General features: G+C 45.8%; 2 protein-coding genes across 7 annotated transcripts in view; one reads left to right on the top strand and one right to left on the bottom strand.

The window, feature by feature from the left end:
- The window catches only part of YEATS2 (YEATS domain containing 2), a 92,143-nt gene extending 76,048 nt beyond the window's left edge, over positions 1-16,095 (top strand). For 2 of the 5 annotated variants that reach the window (XM_064493276.1, XM_031452130.2), the window contains 10 exons: positions 716-844; positions 1,352-1,450; positions 5,689-5,791; positions 6,672-6,745; positions 8,193-8,272; positions 8,933-9,134; positions 10,733-10,959; positions 11,846-11,920; positions 12,806-12,879; positions 14,020-14,315. In XM_064493276.1, coding sequence (XP_064349346.1) covers positions 716-844; positions 1,352-1,450; positions 5,689-5,791; positions 6,672-6,745; positions 8,193-8,272; positions 8,933-9,134; positions 10,733-10,959; positions 11,846-11,920; positions 12,806-12,879; positions 14,020-14,131 — 1,175 coding nt within the window. In that variant the 3' untranslated portion in view covers positions 14,132-14,315. The other 3 variants (XM_031452141.2, XM_031452125.2, XR_010383715.1) reach the window with 3 other exon arrangements.
- A 2,249-nt stretch (positions 16,096-18,344) lies between these two features.
- Positions 18,345-25,639, bottom strand: MAP6D1 (MAP6 domain containing 1). 2 transcript variants are annotated; one of them, XM_031452195.2, is made up of 4 exons: positions 25,247-25,639; positions 20,444-20,561; positions 19,754-19,878; positions 18,345-18,969 (listed from the first exon to the last, which is right to left on the bottom strand). In XM_031452195.2, exons 1-3 carry the CDS (start codon positions 25,624-25,626, stop codon positions 19,801-19,803), a joined length of 576 nt encoding a protein of 191 aa, XP_031308055.1. In that variant the 5' UTR covers positions 25,627-25,639; the 3' UTR covers positions 18,345-18,969; positions 19,754-19,800. The 2 variants fall into 2 exon arrangements, with proteins under 2 accessions (XP_031308055.1, XP_064349353.1); XM_064493283.1 differs by having other exon boundaries at positions 18,345-19,878.
- Positions 25,640-27,110: the final 1,471 nt, after the last annotated feature.

Consider the following 27,110-nt stretch of genomic DNA (forward strand, 5'->3'; position numbering starts at 1 on the left):
CCTAGAATACTTTTGTAATGGAAATGGGAGTATGGAAATTACCTTTAAGGGAAAGTGGGAGAGAATGACCCTTTTTTAGAAAAAAAGGTGGAGAATAGCTGATGTTTGAAAAATAAGGGCTGCACAGAGGTAGAGATTATAAGGCATGGTGAGTGGACAGACTGAAGTATTAGATGCATAGGGATGGTGTGGCGGAGATGTGGATAAATTAGGACCAGATTAAAATGGACTCTGAATCCTTTGACTAATTTTGGAAACATTCTCTGGCAGTCCAGAGCCAGAGAAGGTTTTTAAGTAGGAAAATGACAATTAGCCAAATCAAAGTACAAAATTTTACATCCAGTTTGTACGTATTGCATCTATATACAAAACAAATAAATTGTCACAGGAAATAGACACGGAAAAGAACTACCTCAAAATATTGATACTGGTTGTCTCTGCAGTAAGATTGTGAGTGACTTTTCTCTTATTTTTGCTATTCCAGACATTTTTGTATGACTTTATGTTTGCAGGGTAAAACTAAATCATTAGTGTCATATTATAGTTTCATTGAGAAATCTGCATCCATTGCCTCATGCTTCCAGCTCTTTCTTTATTGAAAAGATACCTGTCCTAAGAATGTCCTCCTGTGAGAAAATATAAATGCTAGAGAGGACCAGAACTTTTAAGGAAGCATCTGATCTTCAGCTTGGCCTTATCTTCCGACTTATTTTAGGATTGTTAAAGATTCACTCCAGTCAATCCAATCCCCAGCAGGCTGTCCTGACGATCCCCAGCCAGCTCAAACCTCTCAGTGTAAACACATCTGGAGGTGTGCAGACTATACTGATGCCTGTGAATAAAGGTGAGTGCTTCACCTCTCCCTGGGGTGTGGTTGTCTCTGGGTCTCCCTTGTGGGGAAGTGCGTAGTCCATCAGTTGATGGCTGTCTCTCCCTTGTACAGCTGCCCTTGAGCTGTCACTGTGCTCCCTGGCACCAACTCGAGGACAGAAAGTAAAACCCAAATGATCCATTGGCTTCTAAATAGCTGCCCATTTCTAAAGTTGAGTAGAGGGGCACATTTTAAGCATTTATGAGAATACAGGTTAATTGGGTTTTTATTTTCTTAGTTTAGTGACAAGCCCCCATTTCCATGGTTGAAGGTAACAGCTCAGTTACTCTGGTACTATTAATAAAGAGCCCACCTTGTCAATCAGTCACAGTATTTTTAAAAGGACCTTGCCATTTCTATTGCACTGAAATTATTTTTGTGCTAGTAGACTACAGTGGGGCTATGATCTAGGAGTTAGATCATTTTCATTAAAATAATTTCTGTATTTCTTATATCCTCCCCTCTTATTTTGCCTGTTAGTGGTTCAGTCATTTTCTACCAACAAATCACCTGCCATTCTGCCTGTAGCTGCCCCAACTACAGTTGTCCCCAGCTCTGCTCCAGCAACTGTTACAAAAGGTATGTAGGTTCTCACAGTTTATTTGCCCAGAAGGTTTATGCAAAATATTACTGTAATCTGAGTCCCTTGAATTTCAGCATCTGTGAATCAGTCACTTCAAAAATATGTTGAGTGTTTATATGTAGACATTAAGAGAAATACAGAGATGTATAAAGCATCATTTCTGCCCTCCAATAACTTACAATCAGGTTGAAGAGAGTTGTAGTAGACAACAAGCAATGATTGATAAGTGCAGGTTAAGTGATCTGGAAGATGAATGCTCAAATATTTCAATCTAGGATGTCTGGTCAGGGAAGGTGGCAGAATGGAAAGGTTTGGAACTTTGTATGGGACACAGATTATAACCTGGACTTTAAGAGTGAAGCATTTTTAGCTGTGGAGAGGTCAGGGGGCTTGCCAGATTAAGGGAACAGCAGATGCAAAAACTCAGAGGATTTGTTTGGGTGAGTAGACTCAATTAAAGGGACTCATCTGGGGAGTATAGTTGTGCTAAGGCAGCTGTAGGTGGGGCTGGCCATTGGTAGCTGGCTGTGAGGACATTTCTGACTATTGAGTAGATGGAGATAGTGCAGTGGGTTAGAACAACACATTCAGACACCTGTAACATCTACAGTACTGATAGCCACCATGTGTAAGAGCCTAAAATGTCCCAGGCACCATGCTAGCTTCTTTATACATATATCACTAATTACCATAGTACTTCGGGATAGCTATTATGCCCATTTTGCAAATGAAGCAACTGAAGTTTGGAGATATTGAGTCTATACATCCCAAGTCTAGAAAGCTAGAAAGCAGTGCAGTCAGAATTTGAAATACTGTTCTTCAGGCTTTCCAGGATCTCTCATAATAGTCTTGAGAAGAGGTGCATTTGGACCTTACAGCATGGCCATGTAAAGCAGGGGTTGGCTGACTGCAGTCACGCTGCCCATTTTTAAAATAAGGTTTTGTTGGCACATGGCCATGCCCACTCATTTACGTATTGTCCATGGGTGCATTGCAGCCTGAGTTTAGTTCCAGCTGAGACCATATGACCCTCAAAGCCTAAACTATTTACTGATTAGTTCTTTATAGGAGAGTTTGCCAGTCCCTCATTTAAAGATAGCTGATGAAAAAATTGGTATTAATCTGGGCCAGCATTTCTCCTCAGTGGTAGGTGTATTCTTACAGGCCTTCCTCATACAGATTCTGATTCCGTTAATTTTGGACTTGGGTAGAGCATCTCTGTTTTGATTTTAACTGAGGTAAAATTTTATATAGTGAAATTCATAGATACTAAGCGTACCATTTGATGAGTTTTGACAAATGCATAAACCCAAGTAACCAACACCCCATTCAAGCTATAGAAATTCCCATCACCTCGTGCCCCCTTCCAGTCAACTCCTAGTCCCCATAGACTACCACTGGTCTGATTTCTATTAAACTACATTAGTTGTATCTATTTTTTAACTTTATGTGAGTGGAAGCACGTGCATTCTTTTTGTGTCTGATTTCATTCACTGACTTAATGTTTTCAGGATTCAGCCGTGTTGTTGCTGAGTAGTATTCCACATTGTAGGGATGGATGGATACACCATAATTTGTTTATCTTTTCTCCTGTTGGTGAACATTAGGGTTGTTTCCAGTTTGGGGCTATGATGTATGTGTTTGAGAGCATATGTTCTCATTTCTTCAATGAGCTGTCCCCACCTGGAAATGCTGATTATATGATTCTGTAATTGTTTGAGTGCCAGATTAAAGTGAGTATACTTGCATCTATAGAACTGGAGTATCTAAACATTTTCTGAGGACTTCCTTCTGTTTCTTGAAGTCTTGGGATCACTGCGAGCTGGGGGAGGATGTATTGCTAGCGGTGAAATTGGCAAGGTCACGCAATACAAGTCAGTGTGCCATCAAAAACCATTGTAATTTCTATATAGAAATTAACTGCTAACAACCTACTAAATATTTCTGAGAGAAATTTTTTAAGTCCTAAATAAGTGGAATGAAATACCATTATAAATATAATCAATTAAAAGTAATTTATTATAAAAATAATAAATTATATTAATTTGCTGAAAGACTTGATATGTTATTAATTCTCTCCCCAGAAATGATGTAGATTCAATATGGTCCCAGTCAGAATCCTTGCAGTGTTAACTTTGTGTGTGTAGAAACTAACAAGCTAAATCTAAAGTATGTATGTGAAATGCAGATGCCTAGAGTAGCTAAGACAGTCTTGAAGAAGAAAAAGCCAGGGGATGGACCACCAGATAGATACACACACACACACACACACGCACACACACACACACACACACACACACACACACACACACACACACACACTATAAAGCTACTGTAATTGAGCTAGTGTAGTATTGGTTCAAGAATAGACAGAATAATAAAAAAGAAAGCCCAGAAATAGACTCGCACATATATTGTCACCTGATTCATGACAAATTCAGCAGAGAAAGGATGTTCTCTTTACTAAGTAGTGCTGGATTAACTGGATACATTCATTTGGGGAAACAACGAACCTTGGCCCCTACCTTACTCCGTAAACAAAAATTAATTTGAGTTGGATGATAGACTTAAATATGGAAGGTAAAACAATAAAGCTTCTAGAAGAGAGTATGAGAATATCTTTCTGACCTTGGGAAAAGATACTTTGTAAGCAGAACACACAAGAAAACTGGTCATAGAAGAAAAGATTGATAAATTGGACTTTATTAACACTGGGAACATCACTTTATCAGAGGAACAAAATTAAGAGTGAGAGTCAAGCCACATCTGGAGGATATTTGCAACAGATATATCTAACAAGGGAGTCCTGTCCAGAGTATACACAGACCTTCTAAACAATATGAAAAGGACTGACACGAATATTTTTTTTAATAGCAAGAAATGTAAACAGGTACGTCACAGATGTGGATGTTGAAATATCTCATAAGAATATGAAAAGTTGTTCAGCCTCATCAGTCATCGAGAAATGCCAGTTAAAACCATAGTAAGATGCTGTTCTATCACCAAAAGTAAAAGAATCAGCAGTACCAACTATTGGCAAGGTTGTGGGGCACCTGGAGCTCACATACACTGCTCCTGGGACTACAGATTGATATAATCACTTTGGAAATCAGCTTGGCGATTTCTAATAAAGTTAAACATGCATCTGCCCTGTGTTCCAGCAAATGCACTTCTAGGAAACGCATGCATGTGTCCACCCTAAGAATGTCCATTACACTGTTATTTTTAATGGCTAAAAAGATGCTGACACAAAAGAGTATGCACAGTATAATTCCAGTTTTATGAATTTTAAAGTGGACAAAAGATGGTTATCTTGGGCAGGGAGGAACTGCCAGAAGTGTAAGGGAGTCTGGTTGAAGACTGGAAATGCTCAGTATCTTGATTGGAGTGGTGAGTACGTGGGTGTATACATAGGTAAAGCTCATTGACCTGTACCCTTAATATTGATGCGTTTTAAGCAACAATAAAGGGGAATATGTACCAGTAGATCTCATTTGTAGGCCAATGTTTATAGGAAACTACTGAAGGACGTTGAGTAGGAAAATAACACTAAAAAGGTCCTTTAGGAAGTTTTTCTGGAGTTCATGTGCTAAATGGGTTGTAAGGGAAGAGACTGAAGCAGGGAAGCTGATGCAGAAGCAGTGAGTGTGTGTCACAGTATTTGGTCAAGGAGGACTGTGGAAGTAAGGGAAGACACATGCTCCTGAGACATTGTGATCTTCCGTCCATAGATTCGGTGATGTTAAAAGCCTCGTGTGATTAGCTCATATTTTCCCAAGCACAACAGGTCTGATTTTTGCTTTCTGCCTTGTGTTTCAGAATGCTAAGATAACACTGAAAGTTGATAAACTTAGCTGGAGAGCTGATATCCAAATGGATATTAGAACTTAGAAGAGGCCTTCGTTGTGTTTTAATGTGGCATTGTTCAAGTGTGTGTGTGTGTGTGTGTGTGTGTGAGATCTCACATGGCAGTGTGGTTTGTTAGCCGTTTAAGAAATACCTAAAAAGCCATTTTGTTGCACCGCCTTGTCATGAGACCCAGGCTGACAGTTCTGCCCTTGTCCGTTGATCCTGTGACGGTAGGCGCCATCGCAGCGCCCTGGCCGGGTCCCTGCAGCAGCTGCTGTGGCAGTTTCCTCACTGAGTTCCTATGGAAGAGCTTTTGTTTCTGCCTGCACGTGTCCTTGCATCATTGCGCCATAACAGCTCTCTCATTGTCGCTCTTCCCTCATAGTGAAGACTGAACCGGAAACACCTGGGCCGGGCTGCCTCTCTCAGGATGGTCAGACAGCAGTGAAAACAGAAGAAAGTTCTGAGCTGGGAAACTATGTCATTAAGTAATTATTTCAATCCTTTCTGAGGGAGTTGTGCTTTCAGTGTTTTTATGAAAAGAAACCATACCTGTGACAGCTGCCTATGTGTAGAGTTGTATGTACAGAGTTAAGCCCTCTAATGGGTGGAAACCTTCTGTTCTGTGCGGCGAACAAGTACTACCATGTGCTGCACAGCTCAGGAGTCTTCATTTAACACGTTGGTCACCTCAGAAGCCTCAGGTGGAATTGTAGATCTCCCTCCGTTTGAGCTTGCAACACTTACTCTCTTTGCTGAGTCTTTGGGCATGAAATTCCTCATGATGTAATTATTCAGGTGTGTAAACATGCTGTGCCTGAGTTATCCACACACCTGCCTGATCTTAAATAGCTGCCTTTTCATAGGCCACACATTCAGTGCTGCTTCTAAAAATACTCCCTGAGATTTTCTAATTTCCAAATTGGGAACCCACCTCTGACTGCCTATTTTGAAGTGTCTCAGACTGCTAGGAACAGTGGAAACTTAGCCACATTCACGTGATAGGTGACCCGATGAACTATAATAACCCTGAGATAGGCATTTTATAATAGACTTCTCTGCTCTAGAGGCAATCTCACTGCAAAAAGATTATATGGCTATTTAACTTTAAATTATAGATCAAGTATCTGATTTGCATAATGTCATTCTTGGGGTCTCATTTGTTTACTTAGTCTTGACTTTTTAAGCATTAAATACTCTTCATTTATAAATAAGGCTATGTATGGAAGGAAGCACATGCCAACATAATTGTTTTAATTCCCTTGGAAAGGGGAAATATATACATAAATTCATATACACACACACACACACACACAGTTAGAAACTGCTATGTGTATTCACTACCTTAATTTTATTTATTCTTCTCAGGATAGACCATTTGGAGACTATCCAGCAACTCTTAACAGCAGTAGTAAAGAAGATCCCACTAATCACTGCAAAAAGTAAGACAATATGGAATGTATAAATGCATTTTTTTTTAAGCTGTGAACTACTTGGGATATTGAGTCAACTTGAATTACTTGGAATTGTAATTAATACTTAGATGGTAGTTAATCTTAGGTGGTTTTAGCTACAGCTGTAGCTCATTTGCACAGTTTTAGAATTCATGGTATCTTGGTCAGTTGGTTAGTATTTTATTTTCACTGTGATCTGCAGAAGGAATTTTTTACATTTATTATTGTATATAAATCATATATAAATCAATCTATTATGTATATAATTAAAGTAGCATTCCTTTTTAATGTTCATTAATAAGGAAAGAAATTAGCACTTGCCTGCAGTGTGCCAGACTCTTTAGGCTTATTACACTTGCTGTCTTATTTAATCACAGTCTCTCGTGGGATACATGGTGTCATCTCCATTTTACAGATGAGAAAACTGGGGATAAGCAGAGTTGAGTAACTTGCTCAAGATCACTAGCTGGGTCATGAGGCAGGATACAAACCCAGTTTTATTTGATTCCGGAGTTGTTAGTCTTGTCAACACTCACTGTCACTCACTGTGTAGAAATGCACGATTATTAAGACCTCCAGCACTGAAATCTGATCTGTCGCTGCCCGGTGTTAGCAGGACTGAACAGTTTACTTCTCAGCCCCAGTTGCTCTGACAGAATCAACAGCCCTCACCGGGGGCATTACTGATTGCCTGTGGATGCTTAGGTGTCTGCTCTTGAGCAAGAACACTGTGAGCATTTAGAGGGAAAGGATGAACCAGATTATCCTTTCACATTCACTATGAAAATGATAGGCCATGTACAGAATACCCTGCTTATTTTTTTCCAGCTGTGATAGCAAAGAAATTATTTGTTTTTTACTTGAAGTTCAGGGGGTCATTTTGAGGTAAAGTAAACAGTGAGTTCAAAGTAAACAGTGATTTTTCTAGCTGAGCAGAAAAAGATTTTTAATCTTTTTTTTTTTTTTTTTAAAGAATTCAGATACAAATACAGAATGTTAGAGCTGAAAGGCAGTTCAGGAACCATCTGTCTCAGTGGTCTCATTTTGCAGATGGGAAAGCTGAAGCTGGGAGAGATTATGTAGGTTTTCCAAGGCTCCTTAGTTAATGACACAGCCAGGGCTAGATCGCAGGTCTCAGGCTCCCAGTGGAGTGCCATCTCCACTCGTTCTAATAGATAATCTACTACCATGAAGCTTTCTTTACCAGGGGAGCTGATTTCCCAAGGACGGGTTTTGTTTTGACTGTACATGAATGAGATGCTTTCTCTTTTAAGGAGAAGCCCTTGTATGTTACATTGCATCTGAACTTGCCCAGTAAGGAACATACCCAGTAAAGAAGTCTAAAGAAACTTTTGGACATGACTCTAGCAAAGAAGATTTCATTTAAATCATTATAATAACTTCATTCAGAGTTTGCTGAATGTGTTCATTCTAGGTGAAGATGCCAGCTGTTTTTCTGCAAAATCTGTGGAGCAGTATTATGGCTGGAACATTGGGAAAAGGAGAGCTGCTGAGGTAATGCCGTCTCTGCTTCTTTGACCTGTAGGCCACCACTGAGAGCATGTGGGAGAGGATAACTAAAAAACATGTGCATTCTGCATGCATATTTTGTTAAATATTTAATGGTAGAACTTTCTCCTTAGTTAAAAATCTTATTCTTCAAAGACCTGTAGCTAGCCTTTGAAAGGTCTACTTTCTTTTCCTGCAATGGTAAAAATTTCTAAAAAATTTTTTTAGATGATAATATATTAAAATTAAATCAAATAATTATCAAGTACTTACATTGTGGTAGCTACTATGCCAGACCGTGGGGTTATAAGAGGAAATAGCTTGTACAAAGGCGTACTTAGAAAGCTTTGAGAAAGTCAGCGTGATGGGTTTGGGGAAGGCTAGGGAGGAAGGGAAGGTGGGAGGTCATAGGTTGAGACCAGGTGAAAAACCTTATAGGCCAAACCCAAGAATTTCGGTGTTACAAATTTATAAGCATTAGGTAGAAGTTCTTTTACTTGGGGGGAAAAAAAAGAGTAACCCCATGAGATTTTTTTTCCCCTTAGAAAAAAATGATTCTAACAAGTTAGCATGTAATTTACAGTTGGGTGATTCTTTTGAACATGCTGCTAAGTTGAAGAATTTGATTATGGTCTCTCCCCACCCACCCCCAATTTTTTTTTTAAGTGGCAAAGAGCAATGACAATGCGAAAAGTATTACAAGAAATACTGGAGAAGAATCCAAGATTTCACCACCTGACTCCCCTTAAAACCAAGCACATTGCTCACTGGTGTCGTTGCCACGGCTACACCCCACCTGACCCCGAGAGCCTGAGGAGCGACGGGGACTCTATCGAGGATGTACTGACACAGATTGACAGTGAGCCAGGTGAGCCTGGTGGGACCCACTGAGCAGCACCAGCGGCCGAGAGGTGTTTCCATGGAATGCGCATCTCTCAGCCCCCATGGTTCTTGGGTGTCTTCACCCAGCAGTTTTCAGTGCTCTTCCCTTCAGCCTAGAGAACAGGAGCCTTTGCTCACCTCTGGCCATGGGTCCTGCCTGCCCCCTAGGACAGTCTCTGCAGAACTGTTTTTGCCGATATGTCCCAGGTGTCATGCCCTGGCCAGGAATGTTCCAGCCCATGGCATCCAGCAGACACACTGTCCATTCAGGAGCCCCCTCCTCAGCATCATTTCTTCTTTGAAGACTCCCCTAATCCACGTCCTTTCCTCCAAGTAGAGGTGACTTCTCCTTCCTTTGTGACCTTATACTCACCCCTCATAGACAAGTCTGTCCAGTCTCCTTGAAGACGGGGACGATGTCTGATCTGTTACCTTATCTCCAAAACCTAGCTAGGAAGTGTACTGCCCAGTTTTGGAGGCACAGGTGTAAACAACTAATAATGCTGCAGATAAAATGAATTGTTTTATGATAAAAGACACGAACAACTGGGTGGGGAGCCAGGCATAGAAGCGATACTGGGAGGATATCTGAGTTTCACCTTAAAGAATAAGAAGGGTTGTTTTCTCCTTTCAACCTCTATTCTGTGGGAAAACAGAATCTCCACCTCCCAATCCGAGGGAGCCTGGAGCACAGGGAGGTTCCTTTAAGGCTGGCTCGGGTCCCATTTTCTCCAGGAAGCTTTCCTGAGATCCCTGATGCAGGGTGGCCTCTCTTTTCCCTGATCTCCAGGGGCACTTCATAGCAGAACCTTGAGGGTTTGTCAGATTTATATAACTAAGCTCTTTGGAGAGCAGAGACCATGTCTGTTACTTCCATGCTTCACCGGTAGCACATGTAATGCCCAGTACTTTACATATGCTAGGCTTTCTGTTAACGTGAGTGATTAATTTGTGAGTGCCCTGTGAAATTAAAACAGAAGCAGCCAGGAGCTGGATGACTACCACCATCCTGCCAGGGCCCTTAAGCCCATCTTGTACCTGGTCTGGACCTCACTTACTCATCCATAAAAAGATTCCCAGAGCCCCTGCTGGCTTTAAAGTTCTAATACTTTGTTGGGCTTTGTATAAGTCAACTTATTAGAGACTGGATGCATGATGTACACTAAAATGTTAATAGTACTTATCTCTGAACAGTGAAAATACGGGTGATTTTTAATTTCTTCACTGCATTTCTAAATTTTCCAGATTTAAAATTTGAAAAAAATCAGTGTAGTCATTAATATTTGAAGGGTGAGAGGATGGCCTCGTTTTTGGTGGCATGAGTCAGAATTATGTGCTGTTTTGACTTAGATTGCACTTAACATCACACTTGTCTTAACACAACATGCCTGTCTCTGTGCTTGTCTACCTCATTTATGAATTACAAGTTCTCATATAGATCTGTAGAATTTTGGAACTGGAAAGAAGGTCTGTTCCCTTGATACTTAGCACTTCTCTGGGTCTCAGGCTCTTGGTCTCTTGGAGGTGGAAAATCCTTTTCTGTTGTCACTACCGCTGTCATAAGACTGATTACCTCTCATTTAGAGTGCCCATCATCATTCTCCTCTGCTGACAACCTCTGCCGGAAACTGGAGGACCTGCAGCAGTTTCAGAAAAGAGAGCCAGAGAATGAGGAGGAGGTGGACATCCTCAGCCTCTCAGAGCCATTAAAGATAAACATCAAAAAAGAACAGGAAGAGAAACAGGAAGAAATGAAATTCTACCTGCCACCAACGCCGGGCTCTGAGTTTATTGGTGACATCACGCAGAAGGTAGGGTAAGGCCTGTGCTGCCGGCTCCCTAACCAGGCGCCTGGTGCGTGGATGTTCAGCATGAGGAAGTGACACCAGACTTCTGGTGAAGTAGGTGTGTGGTTTCCTTCTGCCGGTAAACCCTGGCTCTGTTCTCTGGGCACCTGCCTTCCCACGTCAGAGCCCTTGGGCAAGAAAATTAACTACATGTGTAGAGGTTGCTTGTTGAACATGGAATTGAAGCAAAGGAAGCTATAGATATACACAGTTTTTTGCTTTTATTCTCCTTTTTTCTCACTTTCCTTGGTAGAAGCGCCTTACCCTCATGATGCACATCACAATAAGCTTTCCCTGACGTCATTATAGCTCCCAAGTTCCCTGCCTGGGCGTAGACCTGGCACGCACTGCTCTTACAGTACAGGAGAGGACTGTCCACCCGCCTCTGATGGAGCGCAGCCCCACGTCAGCGTCTGCCTCCTGTGCAGCTGCCTGATGAAAGACACTGTTTGCTTTCACTTACAGGAGGTGAAAAATGGGGCAGTTTCCAAGTGTGTCTTCATCACCTTTTGCAAATAGGGCCTCAGAGTCTGATTCTAGGCTTTCCAGTGTGTCCATCCCACTGTTAGAATTCATGGCAGATCCTGTGTTCTCACATGAAGGAGATTTGGGGGTAAGAACGGGGTTGTAATGGCATTTTTAACCATCACTCGGAAACATGGAGAAATGGGATAACAGATTCTTCCACTTGTTATCTTCTACACAGAAGAATATTATGTTACATCTTCATGAATTTTGTCTAGAATGTTCGTAGATTTATTCTTCCAACCGGACATCTCCTTGGGTATCAGAGACGTGTGCTTGTTTTTATGTGGAAATAGGAATAAGTGACTTCCTTCTGCTCTTCCAGATCGGGATCACCCTGCAGCCCGTGGCGCTTCACAAGGACGTGTATGCATCGGTGGTAGAGGACATGATTTTAAAGGTGGGTGCCTGCTGGCAGCAGAGGGACCGTGAGCTGCCGTCAGGGGCTGGAGCACTAGGGGCCAGCCGGGCAGGACAGTCTGGATCCCAGACTGCTGTGAGTAAGGGACAAGGGCAAATGGAACAGAGATGACAGGTTGTAAGATTTCTCATCTTATTGAGGCTTAAAGTTTTTTCTTTTTTTCCTTCTGATTTTTTTTTTAATTATTGCTACAAACAACTATATATAAAATAAACAAAGTTCTACTGTATAGCACAGGGAACTACATTGAATATCCTGATTTTTAAATGAACTAAATTGTACGTTCCTCTGAGTGTCAAAGCATCTGCAAGATTTTCTGTGCTAATGTCACCTAACGATATTTTTTAATGACATTTCAAGTGCTTTTTAAGTAGCTGGAGGTGAGAGTCAGTGTTCTTAGTGCATTAGGAGGTGACAAAGCCTTGGGCTTTTGTCACATGTCACAACAGAGAAACAACCACAAGTGTCTCATCTCCCTTGGTGAGAGGATGACAAGACCAGGTTCCTTAGCTGGCCGATCCCCTCCAGGAGCAGAGATGCCTCACAGATAACCCTCCCTTGTTCTCCTTAAAATAGAGTCTGATTAATGAAGATTAGCCCTGTTCCTGATTTCTCAGAATCATGGCCTCTGTCATTGTGGGCTGTTATTCGTGGTTATTGGGACCTTTAATTTTCTTTTAAGGACTTTTTTTTTTAACATTTTTTATGGATTTATAATCATTTTACAGTGTTGTGTCTTTTAAGGACTTTTGATTGTTAGATATAGTTGTCTCTAAAGTTTAGGGGATAGGCTGGGATTGGCTGCATCCCTTCTTGCGAGCAGGCAGATGACCGTTTTAGGAATAACAGCATCCTCTCTTGTAGGCTACGGAGCAGCTGGTCAGCGACATCCTCAGACAGGCTTTGGCAGTTGGATACCAGGCAGCATCTCACAACAGGTACCATTATCTCTGTAGTTGGCAGTATCAGACCAACAGATATTTCCTAACAATTTAGTTGCCCATCAAGATGTTTCATATGTAAATCAAGGTAGTAGGACATGGAGGTGTCAGTATTTGGGACAGTCTCAGAGCCAGACAGACTCAGGGGTCTGCTTGGTCGTTCTGAGAGAATCTTTTGGTTGTGAGCATTCAGCTTTGCCCATAGGTCTGTGTCTTCCCTGTCTCTACTGCACAGACACAATTCAGTAGGACTCTGATATGTTACAGGGTTGAATAAATACCAGCTCTTTGCAATTGAAGATAGTAGCAGTGTCCATTTCATGTTAAGCTCGGGGCCAGGCATCACATATATTACCTGATTTGTTTTTCATCGCAGAATTCTTACTCCCTTTTTAGAAATGGGAAGCCAAGCTTTGAAAGGTAATCTTGCCTGGCTTTCCCAGCAGTTTCATGATAGAATATAGATTTAAACTTGGGTCTCACTGCTCTAAAGCCTGCAGGCTCACCACTGCTCTTTGCAGCCTCTCTAACTGTCATTGATTGGGACACTGAATTTTGCTCTTTTCCTGGGCCCTAAAAGAATGATAGGCAGGCCTTTGTTCTGCATCCTGGCATTCCTTTCAAAGGAAACAAGCTTATTTTATTCCATTGTGCTTATAGGCTGTCATAAATGTATAAAATTGTAACAAAATACCTGGGGACCTGAAGAGACCTTAATGAAAGGAATATTATGTCAGACTTCACAGGAATGTAACACATCAGGCAGTGAAGAGAGGTCTTTACAAAAAGAGGGGAACAAAGGAGTTCCAGTAATGCTGCTTATCATCCTGCTTGAAACCCAGGAGTGGGCCGAGTTCCTCTTTGGCACCTGCTCGCCTCCATGGTCCCGACCGTGGAGACACACAGTGACTTGAGTGCTTTTGATAAGAACATTTAACATCACACTTGCCCTGGCAGACCTCCATCTCCTGTCTTTCCAAGAGACAGGAAATGTGGTCCCTGAGCTCTCTGGTGCTTTGACTCAGTATTCAGTCGGCTAAGACTGAATTACAGCAACACCATTCTGCTCTGCTGTCCAACTTTACTTCCTCTTTTCTCAATCCTTAGAGCCTTTTTTTTTTTTTCATAATCATTCAGCCGACTTCTCAAAATCCATCTCGTACCTGTGAGTGGGAAGTCAGAGTTGACCCTAAATAGGGCTGACTGTGAAGAGGGTAGGCCACGTCTTCACCAGAGTCAAGGGAATTAATGGGAAAGAAGAGAGAGCTGGAGAGGGAGAATATGCACCTGGCCGCTCCCCACCCCGAGACTGGCCCTGAACCACGCCTTGCACTCATCGTTATCCGCTTCTATACGACCTGTGCACAGGATGGTCCATTTGATAAGTTAATTAAATTATTCAGATACTTGAGTGATTTAGTCCTAACATCTTTATTTTTTGGACCAGGATTCCCAAAGAAATTACAGTGAGTAATATTCACCAGGCCATTTGCAACATTCCTTTTCTGGACTTCCTCACAAATAAACACATGGGGATACTGAATGAAGATCAGTGACCGGAATGAAGATGCCCCTGGGAGAGCAGGGCTCAAAGCTGTATCCGAAACCATGAACTGTGATGACTTTTCTGTTTGGGGGAGGAGGTCATTTTCTGTGTGCCTCAGAATCTCATGGCTACGAAAACATTGCCTCCACCTAATGACACCAGAGTGTTTGGTCCCAGATCGAATCCCTTTAGGACAGAAGTTTGTTTCCTGATTCTGGAGTGAAGCCGTGAGTGGATGCGTGCTCTGTCAGCTTGCAGTTGTTCACTCTCTGCACAGGCTCCATCAGAGTCTGAGTGGGGTCAGGCCTTATTTATAGGCCTCTCTCCTCTGGCTGTCTTCCAAGGGGCACCTTGGGCCCAAGTCTCCCTCTAGGAGGCAGTAAATGAGTCTGGCAGGCTAGAGATTTTACCCATTCTGTGGGCTGAGGTCACAGGCACCCCAGCAGTTACTCTGGTAACACCTAGAGCAGGGTTGGGCTTCAGCACTTGGCAGTGGCCATGGTTGGGAGGGTCTGCACTCAGCACACATGAGTTGGCTCAGGAAACAGTGATGCTGCGTGGAAGACACAAAAGCCTGTGGGGAACTGCAAAATGAACAATTCTTTTTTCATGGAGCATAGGAGCATTACTACAATCAGGCTCAGAGCATTGTCAAGGGATCTACAGATCCCAGCGCAAGTCAGGTTTGACTACAACAAAGCTCTTAATATTAGTAACAGACAACACCCTCAAATCCCAGGCACTTGGCAGACTCACGCTAGCTTTTAGCGTGTGCCGGGCAGAGAGCTGGTTCCACACCATTTGTGTGGTCTTCAGGAGCTCCTGCTGCTGACTCTGTGGTGAGTGGCTGGTGGGGAGCCCCTGGGACAGTTTGTTCTGTCAGTGGACTTGGTGTCCTGTTCTTCTCTTCAAGTTTTTCCCAAGAAGAAAAGTGTTTTGGACAAACACTTGTGAGTGCCTTAAAGGTAGAGAAATGACTACCAAAGCCAAGAGAAGGGATGTGAGTGCTCGGAAGCGGTGAGAACAGATTGTGTCATAAGCAGAGCCCCTCTCAGTGAGAAGTGGATAGAAGGAAGGGTAGCAGTGCCCTGCGTGATGTTGTTTCATTAAGGATCCTCTACCCCAACCTTCCTGACATCATCTGTGTGGAGGTATTTATTCTGTTAGGAATCTGCTCCAAGAAAATTTGAAGCCTGTGAGTCAGAGTCAAACTTATCCAAGCAACATAATTCATGTCTTCATGAGTCCTCTGGATGTCTGAGTCAGGAAAAGGCAGGGAAGCAACTACAAGAGACCTGCCCTTTTTATTCAGCATCTGAGGATTGCAGGTGCAGAAGGAAATCTCTTCAGTAAGGCATAGGGCATGCCCTGGATTAGGAAGAAAATAGTCTAGTAGTAAAGGGTCAGATATTCTCCAAACAAGGTTAATGGGTAAGTGTATAGATTCATTCAGCATGGATGGTGACTCAGATCTACAGGGTAGAAGATTTGATCCAAACAACAACAGCTTCATTTATTACAGGTATGAAAGCCTCAAGAAATTATCTTTTTGCAAAATAAATAGTAAATGATTTAACAGTCCCCATATGTCAATGTTTCAAATGTATTTGTATCATAACGTGTAATATAACTGTAACAAAAATATCTACAATAAATCTTTCAGTATTTGTGATGGGTTTTCCTGAGTTTGGAGCACTAAACTTTGGCAGGGTTTTTCTTACATTAGGTCAAAAAGAGCTGAGATGGGGCAAAGGTTAGCTGTTTGTGTATTTAAATGAATGCTTCCACTTCTTTCCAAAAAGAACTTGCAGCCACCTAAGATAAAGGGTTACAGTTACATGAAAATCTGAAGAAAAAAAAAATTGGAAGATACATATTGGCCCTGGACATAGTGATTTCTGACAGCTTGGGGCAAAGGAAAACTAACTGAGCTCAGACCCTCCTTGAAGCCAGGACAGAGGAGCATCTCCTTCTGTCTAACCAAGAAACACACTAGTTTGTCTGACAAGATAAAATGGGTCTGTGCTAAGGTCTGAAAGAAGTTACTCCTGTGACACAGTCCTGCTGTGACCATCTGCTATCACAATGGCTAAAAAATTACAGACGGTGCAGAAACATTTCAGAAATGACCACTTTTTACATCCACCCTTACTAAGAACTAAAGGCTTTGAAAGCTTTGGTTCTTCAAAGGTAAGAAGTTCTGCGGGGAGGAAGCCCTGTGATACAATCCAAGTATGTAGCTTTCTTGGGACCAGACTTCATTTAGTGGCAACCTTTAGAGAGTTGAATGGTCTGGAGGAAGAAGAGGGGCATTGTTTAGGTCCCCTTCCTGAATGTTATTTGTGTCAGCCACAGTTTTGACAAGAGCCACAGGATGGACAGTTAAGGATAGTGTCACAGGCAGTAACTTAACTGGGGAATCCCTCTTACTGACTGAAGGAGCCTGTGTGCATGGGGCCAGTGGAGATGACCCTGCTCAAAGGGTGAGGTCCCCCGCCTGCCCAGCGTGGGCTGCAGGGCCAGGGTTCTCTCAAAACTGCTTTTTAGCATTTGGCCTAAAATCCTGGAGTTATCACAGGTATGAAAGTATTAATATTTGTAATTTTTTTTCCTGGGTTTGAGTCACCATAGAACAGAGAGAGACAGGACCTCAGTCTGACTGACCGCGGAGGAAAGGACCCAGGGGCTTCCCTCTGCCTGGGCCTTGTGGTGCCTCCTCACAGCTGACCGAGGCAGCCACTGGCAGTGCTAACTTTGGTTACAGAATAATTATAATAATTATATTAAACTCTTTCTTTTGACTGAAATTAGCTAACAGATTAAGCTGCTTATTTTTAAAAACTTTAGAGTTAATACAAAAATGCTTATTATATAGAAACTTTAGCAAAAACTGTAAGGTGTAAAAAAATTTTTAAATTACTAATAATTCCCCAGGCTCAAAGGTAATCACTATTAACATTGCAGTGCATTTCTGTCTTTGTGTGTGTGTTGTGTATGACTTCGATAAGTTGTAACCACGTGGTTGAGGCTTTTACTTACCTCAGTTGCTTCTTTAGGCCACTCCAGTAACACCATGGTAAGGCCTTATTAAGACCTGGAGTGAGTGGGAAGGTTTCTTCTTCAGAATCCAGATCTATTAATTAATGAAGTCTAGTAAGGAAGGTGGTTGGGGTGTTTGTGAAAAGCTGTCCATTCTGGTGCGTTCCAAAAAGGTTCTTGGGCACGCAGTATACCTTCCAGGAGGTCAAGCCTGTCGTGGGCAGTGGGTGCTGCCACCGCCGCTGCAGGGCCACGCTGCCAGGCCAGGGCAGCCTGCTCATCTCATCTGAGGTGCAGCAGAGCTGAGTGGTCTGGTCTGAGTGGTAAACGAATGAGTGGGCCTCTGGGCAGCTTTGAGGAGGGAAGGGCACCTCTGGCTGTGTGGTATGACACAGGCAGGGGCTACTGAGAGGCCCAAAGCTGTAGATGAGAACAAAGCCGGCTCCCAGGGGAAGGGGGCTTGGGCAGGAAAGAATTACAGCAGCTGTGCTTTACTGGCCATTTACTGTAGTCAGCACCCTGCACATAAACCACAAATTCTCTTAGCAGGCTGGGGGGTATTACCCTCCCTTTGCAGATACGGAAACAGAAGCTTAAACTTCTGCCAGCTAGTGAGTGGAGAAGCCAAGATTTGAGCCCAAGACTAGCTTCAAGGACAGCCATTTCACCCTAGGCACCCCAGGGCCCGGCAGGGTACAGGTAAGTGTGAAAGAGGGGAGTTGGGGGGGGGTTCCGTGAAATCTACACAGGACAGCAGTGCAACTGCAGCCAATGTGAGAGTTCTCAGATCTGTGAGCCTCCAAGGGAAATAGCAGTAGCCATGACACATTACAGTCCTGTTCCCAAGAGGAGGACAAAGGAAGACATGAGAAGGCACTCGGTTTGTAATTAATTTAAAGAAATAACAAATTTAAACAGTACATGTTTGCATTTTAGTAAAAACTGAGATTGTACAGTTAATCTGTTTGCTTCTCACAGAATGCCCAGCAGGCCGCCTCTTTTCTCTTAGAAACATCTAACATGCAAACCCATTGTCTGAAATAATAGAACCCTTTGTGTAAGCATATGGTTTTGCTTTTCCCTTTAAAATGATTCTCTCAGAGCATTTCCTTTGCTGGAATGAGGGGAAGGGCTGTGCCTGCCGGAGCTAGGAGCTAGCACCTCGGAGGGGACAGCCCCCTCACAGCCTGAGCTGGTTCTAAAACCCAAATGCCACCTCTTGTGGCTTAAGTAAATGTTCACCAGCCTAAGCCCCGTGTGGGCTGGAGGGAGATAAAGACCCAAAGGGGAGTCCTTGGAGTTTCCTTACCAAAAACTGTCCTAAGCTTGTGCCTCTCATCTCTAAAAAGGACAGAGAGTCTTTCAAATGTTTCGAGGGCTTCTGTGCAAAGAGGGGCCCAGGCTTTTTCCTGGTGGCTGCACCGGCTGGAATTTACCGAGAAAGTCAGGAGAGGGCCTTCCAAAGACAAAATGAGCTGCCGCCTCAACAGGTAGTGAGCTCCCTGCAATGAGATGACATTTTAAGGTCTTTCAGGGAATCAGGCTCTTGTCACCTTTCCCCAAAAAAGCTCCCAGTTCTTGGCCAGTGTGTACAGTAGTTCCCTTCTAGTCATCAGCATGTTAAGGGAACAAAACTGGAGTTAGTAATATAATGTGGGGCTCAGAAACCCACCTCAAGGTAAATGTCATTCAGTACTTCACTCATCCCAAGAAATGTTTTGTTAAAACAAGGGTCATCTTGGCCATAAAGAACTTACATCTCTCAAACTGAAACCCTATGATTGACATACTGTTCTTTTGGGAAACATCCTGGTTACTCAGCATCATCATGAGTCAGATGCAGGTGATAACCTAAGATTTCTTCTACAACCTGAATGTGTGGGGCCGTTTGCGGGAATATCCAAGGACGTTACCTTGGGTCACCATAGGTTATAAAATGATCATGCAGCCTGGGAAAACCACAAGGACGTTACTGGATCTTTCAGGGACCTCTTATGGCCATATTCCTTAGCCCCCAGGGACCAGTCTGGTTCACAGTAGAGTTGATCAAGTTCCTCAGATTTAAAAACAAGAGTGGCCAGAGGAGGCAATTAAAAAAGATCCGAAGCCTCCCGCACACGTCTTGAGGTGGAAGAGGGAGCTGGGGCCCAGAGTTGAGCGGGTTGGTTGCCGTGTCCCTTTGTGCCTCTGTTCTGCCCACACCTTAGGAGTGGGGTTCTGGGCTGAGAAAGGAGAACCCTTCCCACTCCTCTGACAGCAGGGAGCTGTCTGGTCCTGAGATCTCACCCCAGTCCCTGGACAGCAGTGGGTTCTGATCTCCTCTCGGTGGGCAGTCACACGTTGAGGATCCGGGGAGCTGAGGCCTGAAAGATGGCTGAGGGGTTAGGGGCGAATTTCTTCACCTCAGGGACCTGAAAAATGAAATGTGGCCATGTATCAGTGGGCCTTTTCCTCTACTTCCACCGCCCCCCCATCGTCTTTGCCCCAAGAGTTGGGACTGCTGCCCTGAAGGGTCCGAGGGGGGAGCATCCACGACGGGCAGAGTCACTGCATTACGTCAGGGCTCATGGAACTTCTGTTCTGCTCCCTGAGCCTTTGGGTAGAACCAGGAAGCTGAACGGCTCCCACCTCCCATCTCCTCTCCTCTCCTCTCTCTCACACAAATGCCAGGGATTTGGAAGGCCCATCACTAGTGCTCGGTGGTGAAGGGTAAGATTGGGGTTTAGGAGGGGAAAAGACATCTTGCTCCCCAGTTCATCCAGCACTAGGGGGACACACACCTGGCTAATGACAAAGCACCTTAGTTTTCTGTTTGTGAGGGACAGCCAGGCTTTCCGACACCACTGTCCCTACCATGCCATCCTACACCATCTGAATCTGACTCCTAGTGCCTAACCTGGATGAGAGGCCTCTGTCCTCACACCCCTGCAGCCAGGTGCCCAGCCCCTTGCCCTGCAGCACCAGCTTCGGGCTGACCTGGAAGCCGGCCCCAGGGCTGCCGTCCCATCCGGAGCTATGGGTTGTGATGACTCTGGCGGGTTTCACCTTTGTGGATCTTGATGGCTTCACTCCAGTCCAGGCCTGGAATTCCTGTCTGAAACAGAGGACACGTCACAACCTTGCACAGGGTTGGCCATCCCTTCCCCTGACCCCTCGGGATGCAGTCCCTGCCCTGTGCTTCTGGGACTGTTCCTGCCTGGCCAGTGGTCACTGCTGAGAGCCTCCTTCCTCCCCTTACAAGGGCAGAAGTGGCAGAGGAAGTGCACTCCCCAGACAGACCCCACTCCCAGTAACACAGGTCTGTAACTGACCCGCCAAGAGCCCCACCGTGAGGTCCCTCACCCTGACCCCACAGGAAGTAGGAGTGGAAACTTTCTCCCGAGGAGCAACGGGCACAGGCTGAGCAGTGAGTGAGTAGAGAGCTGTCAGCAACCAGATCTTACTCATGCCGAACTGCAAGCACCTGGCGTGTGCTAGGCCTCAGAGACAGCACATTCCAGTGCTGGCTGTGGTCTCCAGGCCACTTCAAGGGGCCCTAGAGGGCCAAGACCAGTGAAGGTCGCTTGCCTCCAGCCCACTTCACTGGTGGCTCTTATATCCAGAGGAGGTGCCGGCCTGGATGGTGCACAGCACAGTCCTCCATACCCGGTGACGACCGAGGAGGAAAAATGGGGCTCAGTGTTATGTTTACTTTTTAATAATTTGTCTTATTAACTCCTGCAAAAGACTAAACTGTAGTGATCATCTCAAGAAATCTACAAGATGGCCCTCTGTGTGCTCTTTTGATGAAGACTTAATAACTAAACAAAGAAGGCCTATTTTAATTGTCAACTCCCCTACTAAACAGTGAGTTCAGGAAGGCAGAGACCTCCTGTGCCCATAGGAGCCCCTGGCCAAGGCGCTGTTCTGTGGAAAAGTGTCCGGCTGGCCAGAGGCAGCACCCGCGTGTGGGCTGGGTCCGTGCCTGTTTCATCCCATCCACCCTTGAGGTCAACAAAGCTGCCTTTTTTCCTTGGCAGCAGCCCAGCTGGGCACCACTGGGCAGGCCACGTGTGCAGAGAACAGCTGTGTCTGTCCGTGGACAGCACTCGGGTGCCCGGAGGCGAACTGGGCCAGAGCCCTATCAGATAATTTTTGCTTCTGAAGCTGCAAGATTTCAAAGACCAGCTGCCCGAGCCATCTGCTGCTCTGTTTCTCCTGGGGAGGCCAGTCCTCCCCTGGGCCTGCCCTTCTGTTCCCAAACTGAGCAGAGCCTTAGGCCTGGCAGCCCAAGCCTACTGCCCAGGGTGGCTGCAAGGGTCCCAGAGTAGGAAGCGACCAGGGCTGGGGGCTCCAGCAGAGCCTGTGGCTGCTCCTGGGGCGAGGCTGCTGCTGGAGCCCAGGTGAGAGCAGGGCCTGCAGTGAGAATGAAGAAGGGACACTGAAGATAGAATTGGCATGGCCTGGTGACCACCCAGAAGATGAGGATTGGCTCTGGCTGAGGAGAGCCAATAAAATAAAAGTACAGGACTAGCTGGGTCCACTGTGCCTCCCCTCACCAAGCAGATTCCACCATCATCCACCTCGTGTGAGCCTCAGCTGGACGCTGAGCCCAGACTGAGGATCCCAAAGCCTGGGTTCTCAGCCCAGCACAGCCTCAATTAAATCCCTTAACTTCTCTGGGCATCCAGTTGGGCACTTAGAAAAGTGGGAGTCAGGTCTGGCACTTTGCCTGTTAGTTCTTTATCTCACCCATCCAGCAAGGAAAGAGATGACTGAGGAAGGAGCTCTTCCAGAAGTGAGTGGAGCTGGAACCTGGGCCAGGGGTGCTCACACACACACACACACACACAGAATTCTGGAGGGGAGGCTCTGGAGGACCTGGTCAGGAGGAATGACCCAGGCTGGCAGTGGGCGGATCCACTGCCCATCTGGCCAAGCAAGTGAGGCAAGTCAGTTCTCACCTGGAGACCAGGGGTCTGGTGAGGACCTGCTGGGGTGGAGAGGAGTAGCCACAAGTACTGCTATTTTTGGGTTCTTTGGATTTGTTCATTGTCTTTGCTTTGTGAATTTCTTAAATAAACAGTTTGCTTAGGTATTGTGCATCTTGCAGGAAGGCAGATGGGATGGAGTTGCTCATGCCAGTAGTAGAGCTGGGGGGTGGAGGGTCCCAGAGGTCAACTGGTGTGGTGCTGGGGGAGCCAAGTTCAGCAGTGGTCCTGCGTCTCTGCCAGGTGACCCATCTGCTTTACAGATGAGGAAAGGGTCAGAGGGGCCAAGTGACCCACCAGGTTTATACATCAGGAACTAAGAGCCCCACTGAGTTGCAACTCTTATTAGTACTTTTCCACCACTGCAGGACACAGGTCAAGAAGCTACCTGATTCAGAGGAGGCAGCAACTTAGGGAGTGATAACCTGTTGGGGGCACAAACTTGGTCTCTGAGGCAAGACATACTTGGGTTCCACTCTGCTTTGCATGACCCTGTGCCAGCTGCTCAAGTTCCTCACCCATAGAATGGGAACAGCAAGAACTGAACTGATTCCAGAGGGTTGTTGTAAAGTCTTGGGGAGATGATCCTTGGGAAGTCCTAAGCCTGGTGCCTGGTGCATGCTAAGCAGAGAGTAATAACTAGTACCTTTAGTATCACTGGAGCTGGGAGGATTCAGCAGGATGTTCAAACCCACCATCTGCTCAACAAGGGTGAGGGGCTGCTTTTAAAAACCCAGCCTTTGCTTGGACACTCCAGGTGAGCAGGAGCTTAGCACTGCATGAGGCTCACCCACTGCAGTCAATTCTAATTATTAGAAAGTGTTTCCTTCCCTAAGCTGAAGCTATCTCCCTGCAAGCTCTGCCCCTTGTCCACTCCTGGCACTTGGATCATCAGCCATTTGAAGCCGCTGCACACCCAGGACCTCTGGCCTTCCGGGCCCGTCACCATTCAGCCCTTCCAGCTGGTTCAGGGACCCCGTCATGCAGCAGTCAGTACTGTCCACTGCCTGGCTAGGGCCCCAGCGCTGCGGCTCAGTGCCTGCCCTGCGCCTGACATCCCCATCTGTGTTTCTGCAGCTCAGCTTGAACACGTGTCCCTGAACACAAGACCCAGCCTGCAACAGCCCCTCCCCACTGAGTTCTTAAAACCTGCATGGCCGTCTCTGGGGAGATGAGATGTTCTACATATCTTGATTATGGTGGTGATGCCCAGGTGTATATAAAAGTCATCCAGCTATACACTTACAATGGACGAATTTTCCTGGATGGAAATTATACCTCAATACAGTTGGCTTTAAAAGTAATAAAACTGAAGGGGAAATTTCATACCTTTTGGCCCTTTAATTTTAGTATAAATGCCTACCTGTGGAATTATGATATAAGCAAAGATTCAGCTACAAGAATGCTTATCACAGAAGTTATTTTTTAAGCACTGATTCAAAAAAGTAGAGCGAAAAGCCACTCAGTCAGTCTCCTTCCATCCTAGCAGCATCCGTAACTCCTTCCCCTTCTTCCACTCCCTAAAGGTTACCATTTTCTCACACATCCATCCAGAGTCATGCTATGCTTATTTGAGCAGATATGTATATATTAATAACCCCTTTAAAAACACCCATAGTAGCAGACACACTGTTCTGCATCTTTTTTGACAAATACCTATGGAAGATCCTCTATTATAATCAGTACATTCTGGGCTTCCCAGTAGCCCATCCTACAGCAGAGCTATAATTAACCAGTCCCCACATCAGTAGGACAGTCAGACTGTTTCCATTTTCTGCTGCACAGTGTTGACACATCTTATACTCCTTAGCTCCCACCCCCAAGGATACCTGTAGGGATAATTCCTGCAAGTGAAATAACTAGATCAAAGGAACAGTAAATAGCCCCAAATTAGAAATACCTTAGTCAATGATAAGAGTAGGTTAATATTTGGACATACATATCAATATACGGATAAATGTTTATTAAGAAAATACTGCACGTTCATTAAAATTGGTGCTGTAAAAGAACATCTAGTAACATCCACAATACATGGGAGAAAAAAATCGTGTATAGTAAGAATCTAACCATGTAAGAATTATAAACGGATATGCACTCAAATGCATATTAAGGATTAGAAAGAACTACCAGTTTGGGGTAGGATTAAGGGCATACTCATTTTCTATGTTGTAATTTCCGGGTTTTTTTTTTCTTTACAGTGAGTATGTATCACTGTTACAGTAAGAGAAAGAAGGGAGAAAGCCTTCAGTTGTTCAGGGGCAGAGCCCAGGAGGGGTGTGTGGGTGGGGAGGACCCATAGACCTGTTCTCAGTGAAAGCCACATCAGTTACCCTCACTCAGTGAGATCCTGAGGGGACCACCCACTCAGAAGCCCTGCATTTGGTCTTCACTGCCAGTGTCCCCACAGAGGGAACTCGGGCAGTTGGCCTGTGCTCACCCCTCCGATGGCTAGGTCCACTTGGTAGAAGGTAAAGGGGAAGGGAACTAAATTTTAACTCAGTCTAAGGCAGCCTTTCTGACATGATTATCCTAGAGGGGAGCGGGCTGAGTGAGGTAGTGAACTTCCTGTCAAGGAGATGCTAGCTCACTCCCAGTCTGGTCAGGGAACAACGAAAGAGACAGGAGACGCCTGCAGTGCCAGGGACCAAAAGGGATGACCTCCGAAGCTGCCTGCACCTCTCCAAGTCGTGTGGGATGGGGGCTCCAGGAGCCTCCTCTCTCCCACCCACCCTGGACCTCTTAGCTCCCGAGCTGTCTCCCGGACCACAGGGTCTGGGTAGGACGCCCTCCCCTGCCCCCAGCCCTGTACCTGTACGATGTGGTCACTGCTGTAGCTGCGTCTGAGTCGCCGATGGGGAGCACGTAGACCCCCCGGCTGGGGGGTGCGGGGGGCTTGACCCTGCGGCCACCCGTCCCTGGCCTGCGCCCCTGCGTTGCTTCTCTGGGCCCGGGGGGCGCCGTCCACACGCCGAAGTCGCGCTGGTACTGAGTGAGCGGCACATCCCGGCCGGGGTCCCGGGCGCCTGCGGGGGACGGGCCCCTGCGCGAAGCGACGCCACCTGGGCTGGGCTCCTCACTCTCGAGGTCCGAGTAGTTGTGCAGGGTCAGCGGCACAGCCACGTCGGAGCGGTCCAGCTGGTTCCAGCGCCGCGCCAGGCAGCAGAGGCGGCTGATGCAGGGCCACGCCATGCCGGCCCGGCGCCCGCCGCTCTCGGCTCCCGCGCTCGGGGCCGCGCCGCCCCCGCCCCTGTCCCGCCCCCGCGGCCCTCCCCTCGCTGCCACAGCTCCGCCCCCTGGCCTGGGGGGTTGGCCATCCAGGAGCCGGAGGGCTCGGTGACAGCCCGGCGAGGCCAGGGCCGCGTGCGCATGGCTGGAGCGGGGCACCAGGGGAAAAGGACGCGGCCGGAGGGGTGCAGAAATGGGGCGGGGGGGGGGTGGGGAGACGACTAAGACCGCCTGAAAGCATTTACAAGTATCCAACTTGAAGAATGTCTCATCGTTTAATCCCAAATTCTCTAAATGTTAAAATAAATTGGACCTGGCTTGGCAGAGGCCGAGGGCCGGATAATGACAATTCCTAGCTGATCGCCCTCGGCCAGCACAGTGCTGCAGCCGGCCTCCCGGAGGGTCTGTGTGGCCCCGCGGACAGGGGCTAAACCGGCCGTGGCTGCTGGATCTGTGCTAGGCTGCACCGCCGGGCTTGCGGGCACAGTGGGGAGAAGCATCGATGAGGGAATAACAGGGAAGATTTGACAGTGCTTCCCAGAGGTGTTTGAATCAGCCTTTATGATGCTCAATTTGTGACAACCCATTTAGCTTCCATTGAGAACTGGCATTAGCCTTCAATTGACATTTCCTGGGGTCTAAAATCCCTAATTTTAAAGCATGGCCACAAGACTTGATTTGGCTTTATAAAGCTTCCGGAAATCTTTGGCCGCTAGACTGTAAAAGTTCCCCCTCCTGTGCAGAGCTAAATATGGGTAATCCTTCAGGCTAAAGGTCAGTCTGTTTAATGCATAGCAGGGTATCAAACAACTCCCTGGCCACATTCAAAAAGTGTCCTGAATATCTGACACAAGCCCTCAGTATGCACTGCAGACCAATTACCAACAACACTGTTGAAACAGCATTAATACCGAGTGTTCCATCTCAGGCATACATTTGGATGCTATTCAGCCTGCACCTCACAGACGAGGACTGCAGCACAGCCCTGGCCAGTCAGAACACATTCCTCTCCCAAACCACTGCCTGTCTTAGCTCGAAGTCACAGCAAAATGACACAACAGTCCCAAAGTGGCAGCAGTTCAGGTGCCTTGGCTAGGCCATGGCCCAAGAGGCAGCAGAAGAGGGGTTGTGCATACTGTGAAGATACTGGGAGATTACACACCTGCTCAGGGTAAGCTGCCTTTGTGTGACCTCCATGCACTAGGGCCTCAGTCCAGCCACCCAGGAGGTGGTGACTGAAACACTCCATCCTGCAGGAAAAAAGAGCAGCTCTTCTAGTCTTGGTTTCTTCATTCATTAAACAACAAAGAGCTCTTAAACTAAGTACCTGGAAGAATGTAGGGTGCCTTCAGGAGGTTTACAGCGCAGTGAAAACCAGCATAATAGAACTGCATAAAGCAACAGCAGAAAAGAGGGCCGGGGGCTGGGCTTGCTGCTTGTAGTGAGGG

Source organism: Camelus dromedarius, chromosome 2, assembly GCF_036321535.1.
Source record: "Camelus dromedarius isolate mCamDro1 chromosome 2, mCamDro1.pat, whole genome shotgun sequence".
Lineage (NCBI taxonomy): Eukaryota > Metazoa > Chordata > Mammalia > Artiodactyla > Camelidae > Camelus > Camelus dromedarius.